Below are 17,055 nucleotides of genomic sequence, written 5' to 3'. Positions count from 1 at the left end.
CAGCAAAAAATGCATATTGTTATAGTGGATGTATGCCTGATTTGTAACTTTTAGAACACACAAAAATATTTCCTTTGTTATATAAAACAAATAGCGTGCCTTTCTGTTAATCAGTATTTAAATATTTCAGATTAACATAATCTCAACTATTGGTGCTGTAATTCAAATTATTTTGGTGCAGCATGAGGATTTTTTTGTTCAATTAAAAAAAAAGCTGCACATAGGACAACAAACAGATGATATTGATACTGTATATTTTTTTTTCCCACAACCTCTAATTTAGTTTTAGGTGGAACACACTGTGTGTAAGGTCAATAATTACACATATTAAGGTCAGACCTCACAGCACAAACAATCATACAAATACTTATCAGTAAGGTAACTGAACTAGTATATGACTAGTTCTATATATGCTCTTCTATGGTCATGAAATACATTAATAAAAGTCCTGTTGTTGTGGCAAAGGGTAAGACTGAAAGAAAGATTAAGAATAAAAGTCCATGCAATATGTTTTGAAAAACCAATTAGTCAAAAAAAGTAAGAGAACGGAGTTTGGAATGGGCTTCTAATTTCTTCAGTTCTACCTCAGTGCACTGGGGCTTCCAATTCCTCCACTGCTTCCATACTGTTCCATGAGGTGGCTTTCCTAGTAGATGAACAGTTTTCCAAGAAATGTCTTTTGGTTTATTGAAAATGCTAGTTAAATATCATACCAATATGTATGTTCAATTTTTTGTTTGTTTTTATCAAAAGCTGGAAATTCAGGTCTATACTAGGCCACTCATGCAAACAAAGTCAGATGCAAGATGTATGACAGGGCTAGGCTCATGGAAGGAGAGATACCCTGCAACTTCTTGCAGTTAAGAGTTGCAATTTTTTGTGCTACCTCATTCTCCTTTTAAATCCTGAAATGATGGTTTGCAAAAAACACATTTTCCCCCCAAGTGACAAAAACTAGTCCTCTGTTCAACAAGTCTTGAAAGCATCTTTTCCTAACCCTGTTTTATCGTAGAAAAGGCTAAATTGAACATATCTGCAGTTGGAAGGTGTCCTTTCTTAAGACTCATGAAATATGGTCCAACACTCTAAGGATTAGTTAGGATTTTCCTTTTAAATTCTTTAGGGAGAAAAAGGTGAAAGTATGAGCAAGAGAGAATGACTACAACTTGTCCTGTTGCATAACACTGCAGAAAAAAACCTACAAACTTGCTATCTTGAAGTAAATTGTAGCTATGGCAAACCAGATTACTTCACAGAACCAGCGAATGGCTGATGTGGGAAGGGACCCTGGACATCATCCCGTCCAACCCCTGTAATCAGTCAAGCAGTATGTTGCTGAGGGCCAAGTTTTAAATATCTCCAAGCATGGAGACTCCACTCCCTCTCCAGGCAACCTGTTCAGTGTTCAACCACTGTTCAGTCACAATAAAAAAAAAGCTTTTTCTTATGTTTAAATGCAATTTATTTTATTTCAGTGTGCCCGTTGCCTCTCGTCCTTCAGTAGCAAGTGTTGAGCAATTCAGCCTGGTTGCCAAGTCTATCTATAGAAAAAGCAGCGAAGAGGAACAGAAATTGTCATGAGAATTATTTTGGGCAAAAAAAATTTGTAACCACAGCAGGAAGGGTATGCACATAGAAGAAACAAACATCACCAAGAAAACCAGAAAACCTGAATAAAATCCTCAGGGAAAAACAAATTCAACTGCATATATTCAAAATTCTATTGCATACATAAGAAGTAATTTACAGCGTGAAGTTTTCCTGCATCCCAGAGATTGTTTATGGAAGAATTATACAGGAAAAATGGAGGCAGTGAAGATGCAGGAAACTACAGAGTAAAATGATTTATGCTACAGCCTTGGGGAACAACAATATTAGAAAAGCTTAATTACAACCAAACTATCTTGTCTGCTAAATTAAAGAACATTAAGAGCAGCATAACTGGCAGATGAAATTTCACTGTGCTCCTTGTTTGGCAGAAATTTCAGTATCCTTAAATATAGCCTAATCCTGTAAACAGATTTTGCTTTCATTCTGTTGCCTGTGCATATACACTCATTATCCTCAGGGTACCTATACACAATAATGGACTTGAATCTGCTCAACATTTATCTTGCTATTAAGGTCAATGGATCAGGTAGTTTTTGAAAAAAAATCTTGCTACAACTGCTTGAAATTCAGTTGCACAAAAATAAAAGTAACAAAACTACAGATTTTTTTTCCCCTATTATTTTCTTGGAGAGGGATTTAGGGGGGAGCCAAAAAGCAAGCAGAAGATGCAACTGACTTTCATCTATACAGCCATGCTTTAATATTAGAAAAGTTGTTCCATGAGGAGAAATACTGAAGTCCAGTTCCCTGTTGATTTGTGTCTTGTGTTTTCCATACACCTTACCCCACCACAGTTAACTCCAAGCCATGGTCTTATACCTTCTGCATCCTAGTTCTTTAAGGCCACTTCTATTTACATCTTTGTATCCCAAAGTTTCCTTCTTAATAACTTGACTATACACTTCACAAGAGAGACAGAGCAATTTACTAGCTTTCTGTAAGCTATGCAGTGCAGATGACTGAAAACTCAGTACATCCCTTCCCTCAACTAGAGGTATTAAGTTCGGCCTCTCCTCTACCTAGCTAATAACTTTCAAAAAACTTTAAACTCAAAGGAAAGAAGTGTCTGTCAAACTTGACCAAAATTGTTCAAAAGATTCAAATGGTGAAAGGAGAAAATATTTTCAGAAAGAAAACCATCAAAATATTTTATCAAGAACTTTAAAAAAAATCTCAAACTTTATTTCTCACCGCAAAGGCCTAAAGACCTTCACAGTATGGTCAACTCACTAAAAAAAGGTTGACAAATTAAAAAATGATGAAGTAGAATCCAGTTATTTCCAGCTGTCAGAATGCCATTAAAGGGAAATTAAGTAAAACACTGAAAAGAAATACTTTCCTAGTATCTGTTTACATGCAGGCAAGGATATATTAGTTAGACAATAAAGAAAGAATGAATGCAATGCAGTAAGAGTGGAAGGAAGTTTTCCACATGGCATTTTCAGAAAGCTATGGCCCATAGTAATAAAAAAAAGTGCAACTCCCATCCTATGCACTTTTTCCACTCTAACTCATACAGTTTCCAGTAATGTCCACTAGAAAATACAAACATAGCTCAGTACGAACAGCAGGGGCCTTTTAAAAAATAAAGCCACTGGCTCAAGGAAATGTTGAGAATGGACCTTAGTATCCTCACTCATCTTGAAGTGATAGGTTATTAAATTTTGTTTTCACCAACCTATTACAAGAAGCTGCTCTCCCTACTGAATGACAAGAAACACAGAAAAGCTAAAGGGGAAGAATGTTTTCATAGGATGTCAAATTGAATGCTAAAATTAATAGGCATCACAATAGCTTTAGTCCTTTAAACCATACAAAGGTTTAATTCAAGCATATTCTAAGAACTTTAATTAAAATTATCCTAAGATGTACGAAACAGTAAAATCATTCATAGCCACTTCTCACAGTCAAATGGAGGAGGTATGATGTGGAGAGAAGAAATTCAGCTATTTAGTAAAATTACCACAATAATTTTGTCTAATAAATCATGCTATAGGTACAATTGACAGTAGTTCTAGCTGAATGTTTCTTTTCCATAATGAAAACATTCACACATATGTATCAAAGTTTTAAAAATAACTGGAAGAGCAGTTTAAAAGAAGCTGTGTGAATTAAAAAAAAAATCTACGTGTTGATTTAAAGAAAATTTGAAACAAAAGTTAAACTTTCTAAAAAGTGATAAATTAAAAAGGTCATTGTAAGCAAACTGTAGTCCTGCTTGATATGTATTGTAGCCATGCAACAATGTCAGGTCTGAATTAATGAGTCCGAGAGAAACATTACTCAACCATTCAGAATGGATTACACCTTACTTAACCTTTTGTCAACACAGTTGAACTAGTAAAACCAAGCCAGAGGAATCTAAGAAGAATGCTCTTTTCCCTATACTAAGTCATTACTCCCTTTCAAGGGCCACAGGAGTTGTCCATCTTTTGTTGTTCAACATAACTTTTGTTCTCATAATTGTTCTTTCTGCCAACCTGAGCTACAGAACTTTATTTTTAAGTTTTTGGTGTCTCTGCTGCAGAGATAGTTGACAACATTTGGAAGACAGGGGATTTCTGTAACATATTGTGCAAGGAATAAATCACTTGTAAGTCTCAAGATATACAAATAACTTCACATCAGCTGATACATATTCATGAGAGCTTTAGCCCTAATGAAACAAAAAATCACTTGAATTGTCTCTTATTGTTGTCTAATTGCATCGTTTTGTGACCAATCTAACAACTTCAAAGGGTTCACGCCCCTTACCAGGCAGTTACTCCTCCACTAGGACTGGCTGGAGCACCACACCAGCCTTTCAGAGAGCCAGGCCAACATGCTGATGCAGCAAAACCACAGCCCCTCCCCCCTCCCCCCCGCTATTTTCTGCTGGACAAGTGAGTTGAATAAGATCATAAGGGGCTACTGAGTGACAACACAAGGTCAGTGCTGTAATTGAGAAAGGGAGAAGATGAGGGACCATATAATTTAACACGTTACTGCCACTTAAAGACTGGCTTACCATGTCTCATGAAATATCCTAGGCGAAATCTAATTATGCATGCACCACAGATGGAACACACAGATATCTTTATTATCTGACATGAAGCAACTTGTTCATCTTTGTAAGAACTAGGTATTAAATGCTAGTATGTAGTAACAATTTAAATACAGGCATCGAGTTTTCTACTTCCATTTTTGCCAGTGAGTCTGTCTTGACAGGACTGTCCAGTGGAAAACAAAAAAACCCCTGAAAAACAATCCACACCCCCGACCTGCATTCACAAGTGTATTCACATGATATACTCCTGACATTTCAATGAAAGCTGTTACTCTGGAAGAGGCCTGCAAACAAAATAAGTTCTTAGTTAAGTAGCAAAAATGGAAGTTTTTATCAGATGAGACTCCAAGCCAGCCCTGCAGAAAACCAGTTTAAAATGATGCACTAATTACAGTATCTGTTTGAACAACAGAAGTAATTTTATAACATGAAGCGTCAGAACACACTGATTGTCCTAACCCCTGCTGATAAACTGCTTTAATTGTGCAGTTACAGTCAGGCAAATTAACATAGACTTTTGCTCCTACTGAGCTTCTAATGGTAGCAGTTCACAAGCAAAAAGCTGTGAAAAAATAATGCAACAAAAGAAATGCTGAAGGAGTAACAGCTGGTCAGGGAAAACACTGTAGCTTACTTCACTTTTAGAATTTCTGATTGAAGTTTTCTCCCATAAAAGTAACAGATTAAATTAATTGCTTAAATTAAGTCACATACTTATTGTTTTGAATGTCAGACAAGTTAGTATTATTTAGTATGTTTTTATTTATCCATTATTACTGTATTCTAAGTCCCCTTCAAGACAATCCTGCATGAAGAAGTGCACGTCTTTCAGCTCACATTAAACTAGCTGAGCTGCCAAACATCGTCAAAGGGCATTATCTAAAAAAACTTTTAAGAACTATTCTGAAAAAAAATGGTGGCATAAAACCACCTAATGTTTAAACAGACACAAAAGGATTCTGTTCTCTGTCTCAGAGCCTCCACACAGACTTTGTGCTCAGGAAACTTCAAACCAAGCGCCGCCCCAAGTTCAGATCTGCCCTGCAGTCAAAATGGTTCCGACACGCACAAAACACCACACTGGATATTTCTAAAGCTGTGGCTTCACAGCACAATCGAGCGATCCAATAATCACGGTCTGCTGACAAGAGAAGCAGCCCCTGTCACTGCCCAAGCCAGCGCACTCATAGCCCCCTGCTTCTAGCTGGACAGTGAATGGCTGCAGAGAGCGGAGCCAGCACACACTCTCCACCACCAAAGGGTAGTTTCTGTGAAACAGGCAACAGGACTGCATCTCTCCAGGATTTTCTTCTTGCATATTTGTTTCAAGTTGTGCCAGTGTGAAAAATAAGAGCAATGATTTGTGGAATGAGCTGTATTGCTGAGCGCTATCAAAACCCAGGAGCCTGTTAAGACTGAATATTGCAGTTTGGGGATAAATGTAAGAAACTTCTCAATGCATTGGTATCCTCAGGGAATAAATGAGAATTTAGCACATGAAATGCACAGCAAGAACAAAACACCTGGGTATATTTGTTAGAGATGAATACAATAATTAATACTGATACTTAACATTACCATGAAGTGTCAAACTTTTATCTAGTCAGAATGAGGCTGTTCATTTCTCTGACTTTCAACTACAGGTGAGTTTTAACATTTTTAACTTTACCAGTAATCCTGAAGTAGGAAGTTTCATACAGAGACAGAGTTACCCTGGTATCCAAGTAAAATTTTATTCCCCTACAGCAAAGGGAATAAGCAGTACAAGGCATTTCACAATACTGTGATTATTTTCACACATTGACCGCTGTTAATGTAATAGTATCTGTAAACAAGTATCAAATTCCCTTGAAAGAAAATTAATAACCAATAAAACTTGAATGCAATGTCTTCTTGATTCAGGGTTATCTTCAGATGGCTTTTTGAAGAGAAGTACCTCCATATTCTGAATCTCAAGGTACAAAAGACATTTTTAAATGAAGGCTTAGATCAACAAAACCTAATCTGTGACAGCAGACACATTCCTCAGAGCATTCTCTAATCAGGAAATACAGACAGTAAGTTTATTTCAACTCATGACTCAAGTCCATTCATTAGCACTCACTAATGAAATTAACTTCAAAATAACCTGCAACTGTTCTAACATCACTTCTGCATAAACCTGTCTGCCCCTAAGTTTATGAGCATTTATTAATCAGTGTAAAGCTGATTCTGCTATTCAGCTTTGATAAAGAAAAGCTGACAAAAATAAGTATTCTTTCATCTACCTTAGTATCAAGCAGCACCTAATACACCGTGCACTTTTATACACACAGATATTACTCAGTTTACAGTCTTAACATACTTTAGAAGTTTTATTTTACCAATCATTAACAGGATGTTAAAAAAAAAAACCAGAAAATATATCCAGAATAGGCCAGATTTTATGAACTAGTTATTCCCTAAAAATGTATTTCTTAAAGTACTGTCAACATGTCAGTAACATCATATTTTACTATATAATACTATTAAATTCACTTTAAGTACATAAAGATTTTTTTGTGTATCTCAGTTTTTACTTAAGCAGTATTCTAGTTGTATTATATTTTAATTTACCATTATATTTCTACTGAGGAGGAAGACTAGTACACCAAGGTACTAGCCTTGCTAACACATGCCTCTGTATTTCACCCGAAAACTTACCAAGGCGTCTAAAACTCTGCTAAGATACATGCATAAAGGCAAAATATTCTTAACAAAATCGGAAGCCTGATGCCTGTTTTTCATCTGGGATTCTCAAACTAGGAGAGTTAAAAGTGTTGAAATCCAAAAGGACCTAATCTAATCTACTTTCCAACTCTTGACTCAAGGCATGGCAACTTCAAGAAAGTTGCTTTAAGAAAGAAGTTGCAACTCCAAGAAAACACAAAGTAACAGTCCAGAGGTTGGTACACTGGTCCATGGAATTACAGTCAAAATCCTAATACTGCCTCAGCCAAAAATGCATTAACATCACCATGCCTATGTTCCAGGAATGCCCTAACACCAGACCAAAGAAAAGTGTAACAAGGCACTTTCCACTTTGTCCTTTAAGAAGGCAGATCACTGCCCAGGAGGGGAGGAATAAAAAATAATAAATATATGCACAAAGTGCTGGAGGCATCTCCAGCCCCATGATGAAGGATGTTACCAGGAGGTGGGTTCCCATTCTTTTACTTAGGACTGGAGACTTTTTGCAGTTGTGAATGATTGGGTAGAACGTGTAAATACCACTTTCAGAAGAACCTTTATTTCCAACTTCAGCGTAAGCACCTTAGTTTTTCCTTTTTCCATTCATATGAAACTTTTACTTTCATCTGTGCAATGAACGCAAAAGATGGAAAGCGTGATCAGAGCCTGTGGTTTAATGATTTGGGAACATATGGAAAATACCTGACCTGTGGTTTCACATTTCTGAATACTTTATTGTTTAAAGAGAAGTGCTACCACTACTCCTCACCTGTATTTAAGGGGAAAAAGTGTGTATTCATTGGTTTCTCAGTCTTCTAGTCTACACAGTATAGTACTTAAGTATTTCTTTAGAGATTTTCTTAATAAGTAAAAAAAAAAGGACAAAAACCCAATTCCAAAACACTGTTCTTGACTGCAATTTGGACAACCATTTACAGCATACTGGATTTTGAACACTGCAATCAATGTAGTATTCATCACTAGCACTTCTAAAAGTAAAAAGAATAAAACCAATGGTATTTTTGTATTCAATGGAGAACATGACCAGGTCTTAGCCTGGTAGCATAATTTTACACTTTTTGAAACATTTTCTTTCCTCTTTTGAAGTACTATCATGTAACTTTCAACAATAGTAACTGCCCCAGATAATTGTGGCATCTGTCTTTACTGTATTTCAACCATTTTTATTTCTCTAATCCATGTTTTATTTCCTCTCTGCCTTGCTTAGATTTGATTGCTGCTTTGCATAGCAAACCCGGTCAACACTTGAACACTCGTTCCTCAATAATTTGAGCTCAGTGTTGAATTGATCAATTTCGCAGTTAAGCTCATCCTCAAACACCTGTGCTCCAGCTCTTCTATGACAGCTCCACATATAAGTGATCTTAAACAAACCATGAGGGTCAAGAAATAACAAAATAAAACCACAGTTTTCTTCAGGTGCTATTCCTGCTTAATCTAAGCATGAATTCCAGCAATTTTCACTCATTTTTGCTAAGTCTAAGAAACAGACAAAGCTACATTAATTCATACATGATTTGATTTTTTTTAAAAAAAGACAACTAGGAATAAGTGACTTTTTTTTTTTGTATTTCAGACTGAATTTACAGGACTGTTAAAGAAAAGGAGTAGAAAGAAATACAAAGAGAAAAAATGTAATAGCTAAGTGACCTTTTGGAGCTATCAGAATAAATAGAGCTGCTTACACCCTGTATTTTAATGCCAACATATCCACACATCTACTTTCCTAATCTCAATTTGCCTATCACTTTCAGAGTCCTGTGACTCAGCCTCTGCTTGAAAATCCAACCATTTTGCTTTTAGTGTTTCCTCAAGGATAAGGCGTATATATGCCTCATATATATATGAAAAAATAGAAGATATATCAATAGGGATTTATCTGCATAAATATTGGTGAAGGTCTTAAGGGAGCATATTGTAAAGACAACTTTGTAAAATGACAATATAGTCACGCCAGCCCTTCACTTTTTTTAGTTACAAAATAATTGTAAGCCTTTAAAAGACAGAACTACTCCTCCCCATTTTCTCATGCTGTTAACATTTACAATAATGTGATTACTAACCTCCTTAACATCTTTTCAGAAACTTCTTAACACTTAGTAAGAAAAGTGAAATTCCACTCACTTCAAATCTTTGCAGAAAAGTATACGAAGATGTCACTACAGAACACTAACAGAAACTCAGATTGAAGATGTTAACATAACCTCAGTGTGCCAAGAAAATTGAAAAGTACCACCCCTTAACCTGTAATGTAATAGACGAGTTTCAGATAGTTACAAAACCACACAAAACTGCCAGCCAAATTTAAGAAAATCAGAAGGAAAACTTCCCTATTCACCCCCGAGAAAAAACTCAAACTGAAGTAAAAAAAACCAGGTTCATAGTTTTTAATCTTCATACGCACAAAAAAGTGACCTCTGTTTAAGAATATGAACAGTTACCACTGTTTCTTTAAAATTGAATGACTTGTAATGTAAAATAACATTATTTTTATAGTAATATGTTGTTAGTTTTATTTTAGTACATAGTGATCTTTAGGTTTTTACTATTTGTCAAAGCAACAAAAATAAGAGACCCATGACTCAAACCAAACATACCAAGGTAGTAGTTAAGCTTTGAATAACTTCACGAGCCACAAAGAAACTGTTCTTGTTCAGTGAAGTTTAAAAAAATTAAAAGTAGGAAAACAAACATTCATCACCTCTGCTTTTTTAGATTGGTTCAGGGCCAGGTTGGGGAGGCGAAAGGGTAGAAGAAGGGGAGTCAATTTAAACTTTAGTACTTTAACCAGTAACACTTTGGCAACAGTACTTTTACTGCTGAGCTACAAGAACACAGCAAAATGCAGGAAAGAGGCTGTGCACAGAAAAGCAAAGCTGTTTTTACTGCCAGGGCCAGTCTGACATGGTTGTAATGCCAGAGCTTTAGCTCAAAACCTGTATCTTGCACTGCTTGGGAATGGCTCTTTCTGTAAGATAACTGTGAGTTTTGACAAGAACATGCATAGTCAGACTGCCAAAAACAGAGGTGGGGGAAGTAATCAATGTTACAACAGATCTCATGCATAAGCTGAAGTGCTTTGCAGAATCCCGACCTTATTGAAAAATAGGGTATCAGCCCTGATATGATTACACCTAATATTTTTATTTCCCCTTTCTTATTTCAATCCTTGGGATGAATGTGCCTTGAAGATTTCCTGAAAATGCATAATGAAGAGCAGGTGTCTGAATCACTCGCTTCCTGTAGGTCTGCAGGGATGGCAAGAAGATTCAAATGCCTAGGCAGCTAAATGCTATCCTGAATAATTAGATTCAAATCACCTCTTATGCCAACAAGAAAACACAGCGCTAAACATAAACCAAACTTTTTTATAAGTGGTTGCTTAAATGAATCTTGCTAGCTTTTAAACACAATGTCTGTGCTTATAATTAGAATACTGATCTTACATAGTCACCTCCGAGACACTCTCCCAAATCACAAGCCAGAACTATTCCGAGTTTTCTTGTATAGAAGGCTTTCTTCCGTAGACTTCAGTTCAACAGTGCTGAAATGTTAACTGCTCACTCACACCAAAACAAGTGGCTCCATTCCCTTCTCCTTCCTCTCAGCTGCCTGCAGAGTCCTTCCCTCTTCTTTGCACCAGCAACAGCCCTCACCAAGCCCTTCTAGAGTTTAACACAGTTTAACACACTACTGCTGTCAGATTAGGTTCTGCCCGTTTAGCGAGCTGAACTGGCTCAGTGACACATCCCACAAGCAGGAGACTGAGCACAAAGGAGGGCACAGGCCCATCGCTTCATGGGAAGCTGCCAGCTGTCAGTCACACCTTCAGCAGGCAGCCCAGCCACTCCCCTGCCCCACCAAACCACTCACTACGGGGGGTGAGGATGAGGGAGCCCCACGCTCTGACTGCCTGACTTCCAACTCCGAGGCCATGTTCCACACCTACCCCAGCGCTTAACTCGAATGTAGTTTTACTGTAATGCATATATTGCTATTTAAAAGTTATGTATTCTGAAAACTCAAGTTTCCACTCACCTCAAGTTAGACATGCAGAGCAATCAACATTTTCCACTTCAAATGTTACATCTCAGTTGCCTACCTGAGAAATGAACATACTGTGTCCCATTTATTTAAATAAAGGTGTGGCAAAGAAAATCCTAGTCACTAACAGCATAGTGATTAACTCCAAGGAAAAGTTCATTTACACAAAAAGGTTGTAACTAGCAACCTTAATTCTAGCATCTTCTAATTGGAATTTGCAATCTCAATGCCCTTCTATAAAAATGTGTAATTTCACAGGAAACATCGGCTGGGCTTCAGTGGCCCTGTTTCCCTGTTCATCATACAGCAGCACTAATACTGCCTTATTACATAAGGTGTTGTTTTGTTTTTTTTTTTAAAAAAGCCTTTTGTAATCGCTCAGGAGTGCTTTCCACTAATGAATTATATAATTAATGTCACTCAGTTATTCGCTCTCTCATTTCTTTACACAGTGATTTCTCCCACAGTACTAAGTTTTTTGTGTTGCATTTTGGATTAGAGAGGAGTGAGACCAGAAATAATGGTCAGTTAATTCTACAGTCAGCAGGCCTCGTGAAATTCTATTACAGAAGAGCTTTACCTTAGTGACCAGATACTGTTAAGCAGATGAATGCCCACGGTTCTTATTCCACTGCTTAGATGGTGGCTTGCTCTCCTCTAGTGACCCCCTCTACAGTCCGTGGGTCTTTTGGAGAAGACAAACAGTCGAATTCATTGACTAATGTAACAAACTCCTTTTCCACAAAATACTGTTGTTAAATAGACATTGTGCTACAGGTGGCATAAGTTCACAGCATGTTACCAAATGTATTGTGCTGTCCAGACAGGGTAAGAGGTTCTTTATTAGCTGGAAACAACTGAAAAGCTAAATTTCAGGATCACTCGAATCCATATACTAACTGATTTGCTCCATAGCTAGAAAGCTCCCCAGTTAATTGCAATTCAGGTTGAGCCTCCATTCATTCAGGTCTTCCCAGGTTTTGTTTTTTCCTTTTTTTTTTTTTTGTGTTGAGGAGTGGGCTATGTGGGCTTTGTGTTGTCTGCTTTGGATTCATACTATGCTAATACTTCTAAGCAGTGCATACATAATAGTGTAGTATGTTGCGTCCATGATTTATTCAACTTTTTCTTCAATGGTCACCCACAATCAGTAGTACAGTACTGAGCAGGACAAAGAATACAGCATTTCTATAGCACTACTGCTAAGACTGTTAGATTTTAACACATTTAGTAACAGTCTAGCCTTATATTTTATCTCCATTCTCTTATTTTTTCACTATTAGAAAGTTTACTCTAAAACTATAGTAATTTTAATCTTATGGTGATTACACAGGCATATTTTTATATATATTTGGGTTTTAATCATTTTACTCCCTCCTCCTGAAATACTTCAATTCTTTCCATATTTACTCAGTTGCAACAATTACAAAACAAATATATTTGTAAACAAGTAACCCAGACAACAGTTCAAGACAAATGGAAAGTAACAGATTAGATATTAATGCAAATTAAATAAAACTAATTTCTACTTCAAAAATAAAACAACAAAACACAGAAAACTCCACAAATTTGTCACCGAGTACAGAATTGACAATAAATATTAGATAATGAACTAAAGTTAAGTCCTTGAAGGAATTTAGAACTACTACCTCAAATGATCTCAGCGCACAAACTTTCCATGTATTTACGACTGAAACCTGGCACGGTCTGTAATTGTATTGTTTTATTGCAGCAGTTGCCTCAAATCCTTGCTACAATTATACGGGATTTGACACACCCAAGTTACCACCTAGATAACTCAAAGTGTGATCACTGTTCCAAACCCTCTTTATGACCACTTTCATTCAACAACTCTATTGATTATAAGGACTGCAGAATGAAGGGTATCCAGCATGTGGCATGTGTTCTCAAGGCTAGATGAAAATGTAGTTTAAAAAAAAAAAGTCCAGTTTCACATGAACTTTTTGAATCCCACAGGTTTTGGTAAAATGTACAAAAACATTCACCAAACAAATATAATTTTTTAAAAATCTCATTAAATAGTGAAACTGTTGACATTTTCATTTGCAAGATTTTGAGTAAAACTGAGTGCACAAACTGAGTAAAAACTACAATTACCCAAATTATCACAGCTCCATTGCAAGTCACTGTAATATGAAAAATTAAGACATGTATTTCTGCAAATTTTCAAGTTCTGTTTTTCAACGTAGTGTCCAAAGAGAAGCACGGGTAGATCTAGCCATTTCCCTCAGCTAAACAAAGATATTAATGAAGAGAGAAATACTGTGAATAAGTACTGGACAGATTAAAAGAACCAAACAGAATGTCATTATCGTATGAAGCCACAGAAGCAGAGTAAATCCTTGATGGGTTAACCAAGTCTGAAGACATTTAAACTGAGTAATTTTTAATATATTCCAGTACATTATCAGAAACATGCAAAAGTTATTAGAAAAATTAACTGCTTCTACTTTGCAGAAGACAAGTTCCAAACTTGTTTTGTTAAAATGTCTATTATACACAGTTTTAGATTGCATGCTTATCTGCCCCCATAAAAATCAAACCAAAGTTTTACAGTTTAAATTAATATAGTTCTGAATAACAAAAGTAAAAGATGGTAAGGCTGGGAAGAAAAGGTCATTATGTGCATGCCTTTCTTACATTCTACAACGGTTTCATCCATCTTAGAAAATAAGACAGCATTGTGCATGAATTGAGGACAAGAATAATTACACGCTCTGCTCACATCCTAGAGAGATAGCTAGAAGAGGTTGGCTTCCTTCATTCTAAATGTTTCCTACTCTTCAGGAAAGCACAAGCATAATCCCTTTGTTCAAAATGCACTTCCAACAGATGACAAAGATTTACTGCCAACCAATAGGTGCTGACCTTGCCACTTCCTTTTTCCCCTCCTCTCCCTTCCCAAAATGGCACAGGTATTAATGTGGGTTAATACATCTTATTAACTAGTAAAATTTTTTATCCCACTGAACTACACTCTCATAATAGCTGACCAAAATCTAGCTTCTTTCCTGTCCTCATTGTAACCCTCTAACATGGAATAGAACATTTCCACCCACCTCCCAAAAGACAAGTTGAGCAAAACTGTCCCAAATACATGTAATCCTGTATTGTTATGAAATGATGCAAATTGCCTCTTTTTACTGATAAGGAGGACGAAGGTCCGAAAAAATAACTAGTTTCCTAACTGAATAGGTTTGAAGGTTCTTTACAAAATAAAGAATTAACAGCATCAGCATGCTACCTATCATTAATATTCTCCATGTTACAATTGTAGGCTGCCAACAAAATTAAAACTCCTCTCTAAGTATCTGCTATTACATTTGCACTGTATTGACTTAAGAATTCATTCAAATGTGTCACAAATGAACTTCATTACTTTCAAACAGGAAAAACACCAATAGCACTGAAAAATTCCAGCCCTTTCCAAAAAACATTTCTGATATTTCCAAGAACTGAAACCCAAGTGTACAGTTTTACAACTTTGCTTCCCAGTTCTCAGCTAGCACCCATCTAGTATCATTCATAGTCAAAAAATTCCAGTCTGTTTCAAATGTCTGCATCTTTAAATGAGAAAATTAAACACAGCAAAAGAGAACAGATATGTCAAGATATGTTCCATATTTTATGTTTAAAAAACGAGTTGGGGACCCTGCATTTATCATCTGAAGATGTAAGAAGCATCATCTCCACAGTGTACCAAGAAACCACAGTCATCCAGCTCAACTAATTCAAAAAACCATTACAGCACTTGGCCTAAACCAACAATTTAAACTATTCTAAATTGATGCTGCTAGTCCCACCTGGAAGTACTAAAGTGCTTGCAATCCAGTTGATGGTTCTCAAAAGCAACAGGAAGTTTCCAGCTGGCTTAGCACTGAAGCAGGTGGTCATAGTAATTTAAATCACCAGTAACTGTCAGGAGGATGGGAGGAAGTATACCTAGCCAGGGCTCGGCAAGTGGCACTGAACAGTAAGTGTTGACTTAAATTGTCCTAAGACCAGCCCTGGAACTGCAGCCTGAGATACCTGAAGGAGTCAAATTTCCAGCACTCAAAGGCTGACTGATTTTTACCTCAGCAATACAGATGGGTAGTTCCTTTCTATACCTCCAATAGAGTCTTTAGAAAAAAAACAAAATACTAATTTAAGAACACAAGTGATACCTTCAGGAGAAACTCGACATGAGCTCTCAGAAATGTCCCCAGTGTAGAAATAATTACAGGTTTAGACCCGGTACGTAAGAGGTTGGTGAACCACCCTTAGCAAGAATGCTGAAGAGCCGATTTGAACGCCAGCAGCGCCTCCTCAAGTTATAGGTGATTTGCAAAAACTTATTGGAATGTTTACAAGAAGTAAAACATTTACTTGCCTCTACCTCCAAAACTGCTGGATCATGGTTGTCTCTGCTCTTAAAGGAGACCTGAAAAGCAAAAAAAAATTGGGCTTGTGCCCTATTTTGCTTCTTTAAGATGTTTAAGAGAGGCAGGAAGAGTTGGAATTAGGGTTTTCATTTTATCCTGTGATGGACACAATTTATTCCTTATTTACACTTGGGACTGAAATCCCAAGAAGCCTTAATATAAGACAACCTAGGAAAGGGAAAACGATGCAAGAATCAACAGAAGCTATATCACAGATGAAAGAACAAACCAGTTTTCTTCCCCTCGCCTCCACCTCCAAATTCTCCTTCATCTGAATGACGAATAACACAAAATCTCTTTCCAGAGTTAAGTATTTCTGCACTATCACTACTGGTGATTCGCACACAGTTTTATGAATTAACATCATACATGCTTAAAAAAAAATCAGTTTGAAATTTGATTGGCATATTTTAAAATGTTAAGATAAAAAGCAATCAGGGAAAAGAAGCTCAAATCATTTTCAGGGCCTTTCTATGTTTCAAAATAGCAAAATAAGTAGAAAAATGATTTTTAGAAGTTCTTTGCAAACGCGAAAGAGTGAAAAAAACATGAGCTGGCTAGCTACAAAAGGGAGACAAACATGAGTTTCCCTTCCACTACTAACATGACTGTAAGTCAGTTTGTATGTATGCTATAAGTGATAAGTGATGCAGTTATCAGAACATGAAAGCTGCTGCAATGTTTTTTCTAAAAAATAACTGCATTTCATCTGGCAGCAGGAGGCTAATTTAAAAAAAAAAAAAAAGAGTCAAATTCATACCAGAGGCAAATGAGCAAAGAGGATAGGCTTTTTTTAACTAATACCCATTACTGTTGGAACAACCATAACAGCTAATTACTTTTAAGCAAGATGGGAAGGTACCATGTAATCCAGTCAAAAAACGGTTTAAAGCCCCTTCTCTATTCCTTCCACCTATACTTCAACTATGTAATTACTATATATGAAATGGGAAAGTCCATTTTTTTGGTAAATAGGGAAGTTAAAAAATGTTGCTTATGAAAAACATGCAATCATCAAGAAAAACAAAGCAGGATGCTAGAAGTAAGAAAAATAGATCCAAAGTACATTAAAGTACATACTTAAAATACTATTGTGGTAAGTCATGGTGTGTTCAAATTATGTATCACAGATAAACTATGCTCAACCAGTATACAGTTGTAGTCAATGTTTTAAGCGAA

General features: G+C 36.4%; 1 protein-coding gene across 11 annotated transcripts in view; it reads right to left on the bottom strand.

The window, feature by feature from the left end:
- Positions 1–17,055, bottom strand: part of QKI (QKI, KH domain containing RNA binding) — a 169,563-nt gene that overhangs the window by 58,533 nt on the left and 93,975 nt on the right. For 6 of the 11 annotated variants that reach the window (XR_012628186.1, XR_012628187.1, XR_012628185.1 and 3 more), the window contains exon 4: positions 15,821–15,875. The exons of the other annotated variants lie outside the window; for them this stretch is intronic. Coding sequence is in view for 3 of the 6 variants with exons in the window: in XM_074862995.1 (XP_074719096.1) it covers positions 15,821–15,875 (55 nt within the window). In the remaining 3 variants the exon portion in view is untranslated. The remainder of the gene's footprint in view (positions 1–15,820; positions 15,876–17,055) is intronic. 11 annotated transcript variants of the gene reach the window in all.

This window comes from Strix uralensis, chromosome 3 (assembly GCF_047716275.1).
Source record: "Strix uralensis isolate ZFMK-TIS-50842 chromosome 3, bStrUra1, whole genome shotgun sequence".
NCBI classification, from domain to species: domain Eukaryota; kingdom Metazoa; phylum Chordata; class Aves; order Strigiformes; family Strigidae; genus Strix; species Strix uralensis.
The sequence above is the reverse complement of the archived record's forward strand: the minus strand, read 5'-3'. Positions and strand labels throughout refer to the sequence as shown.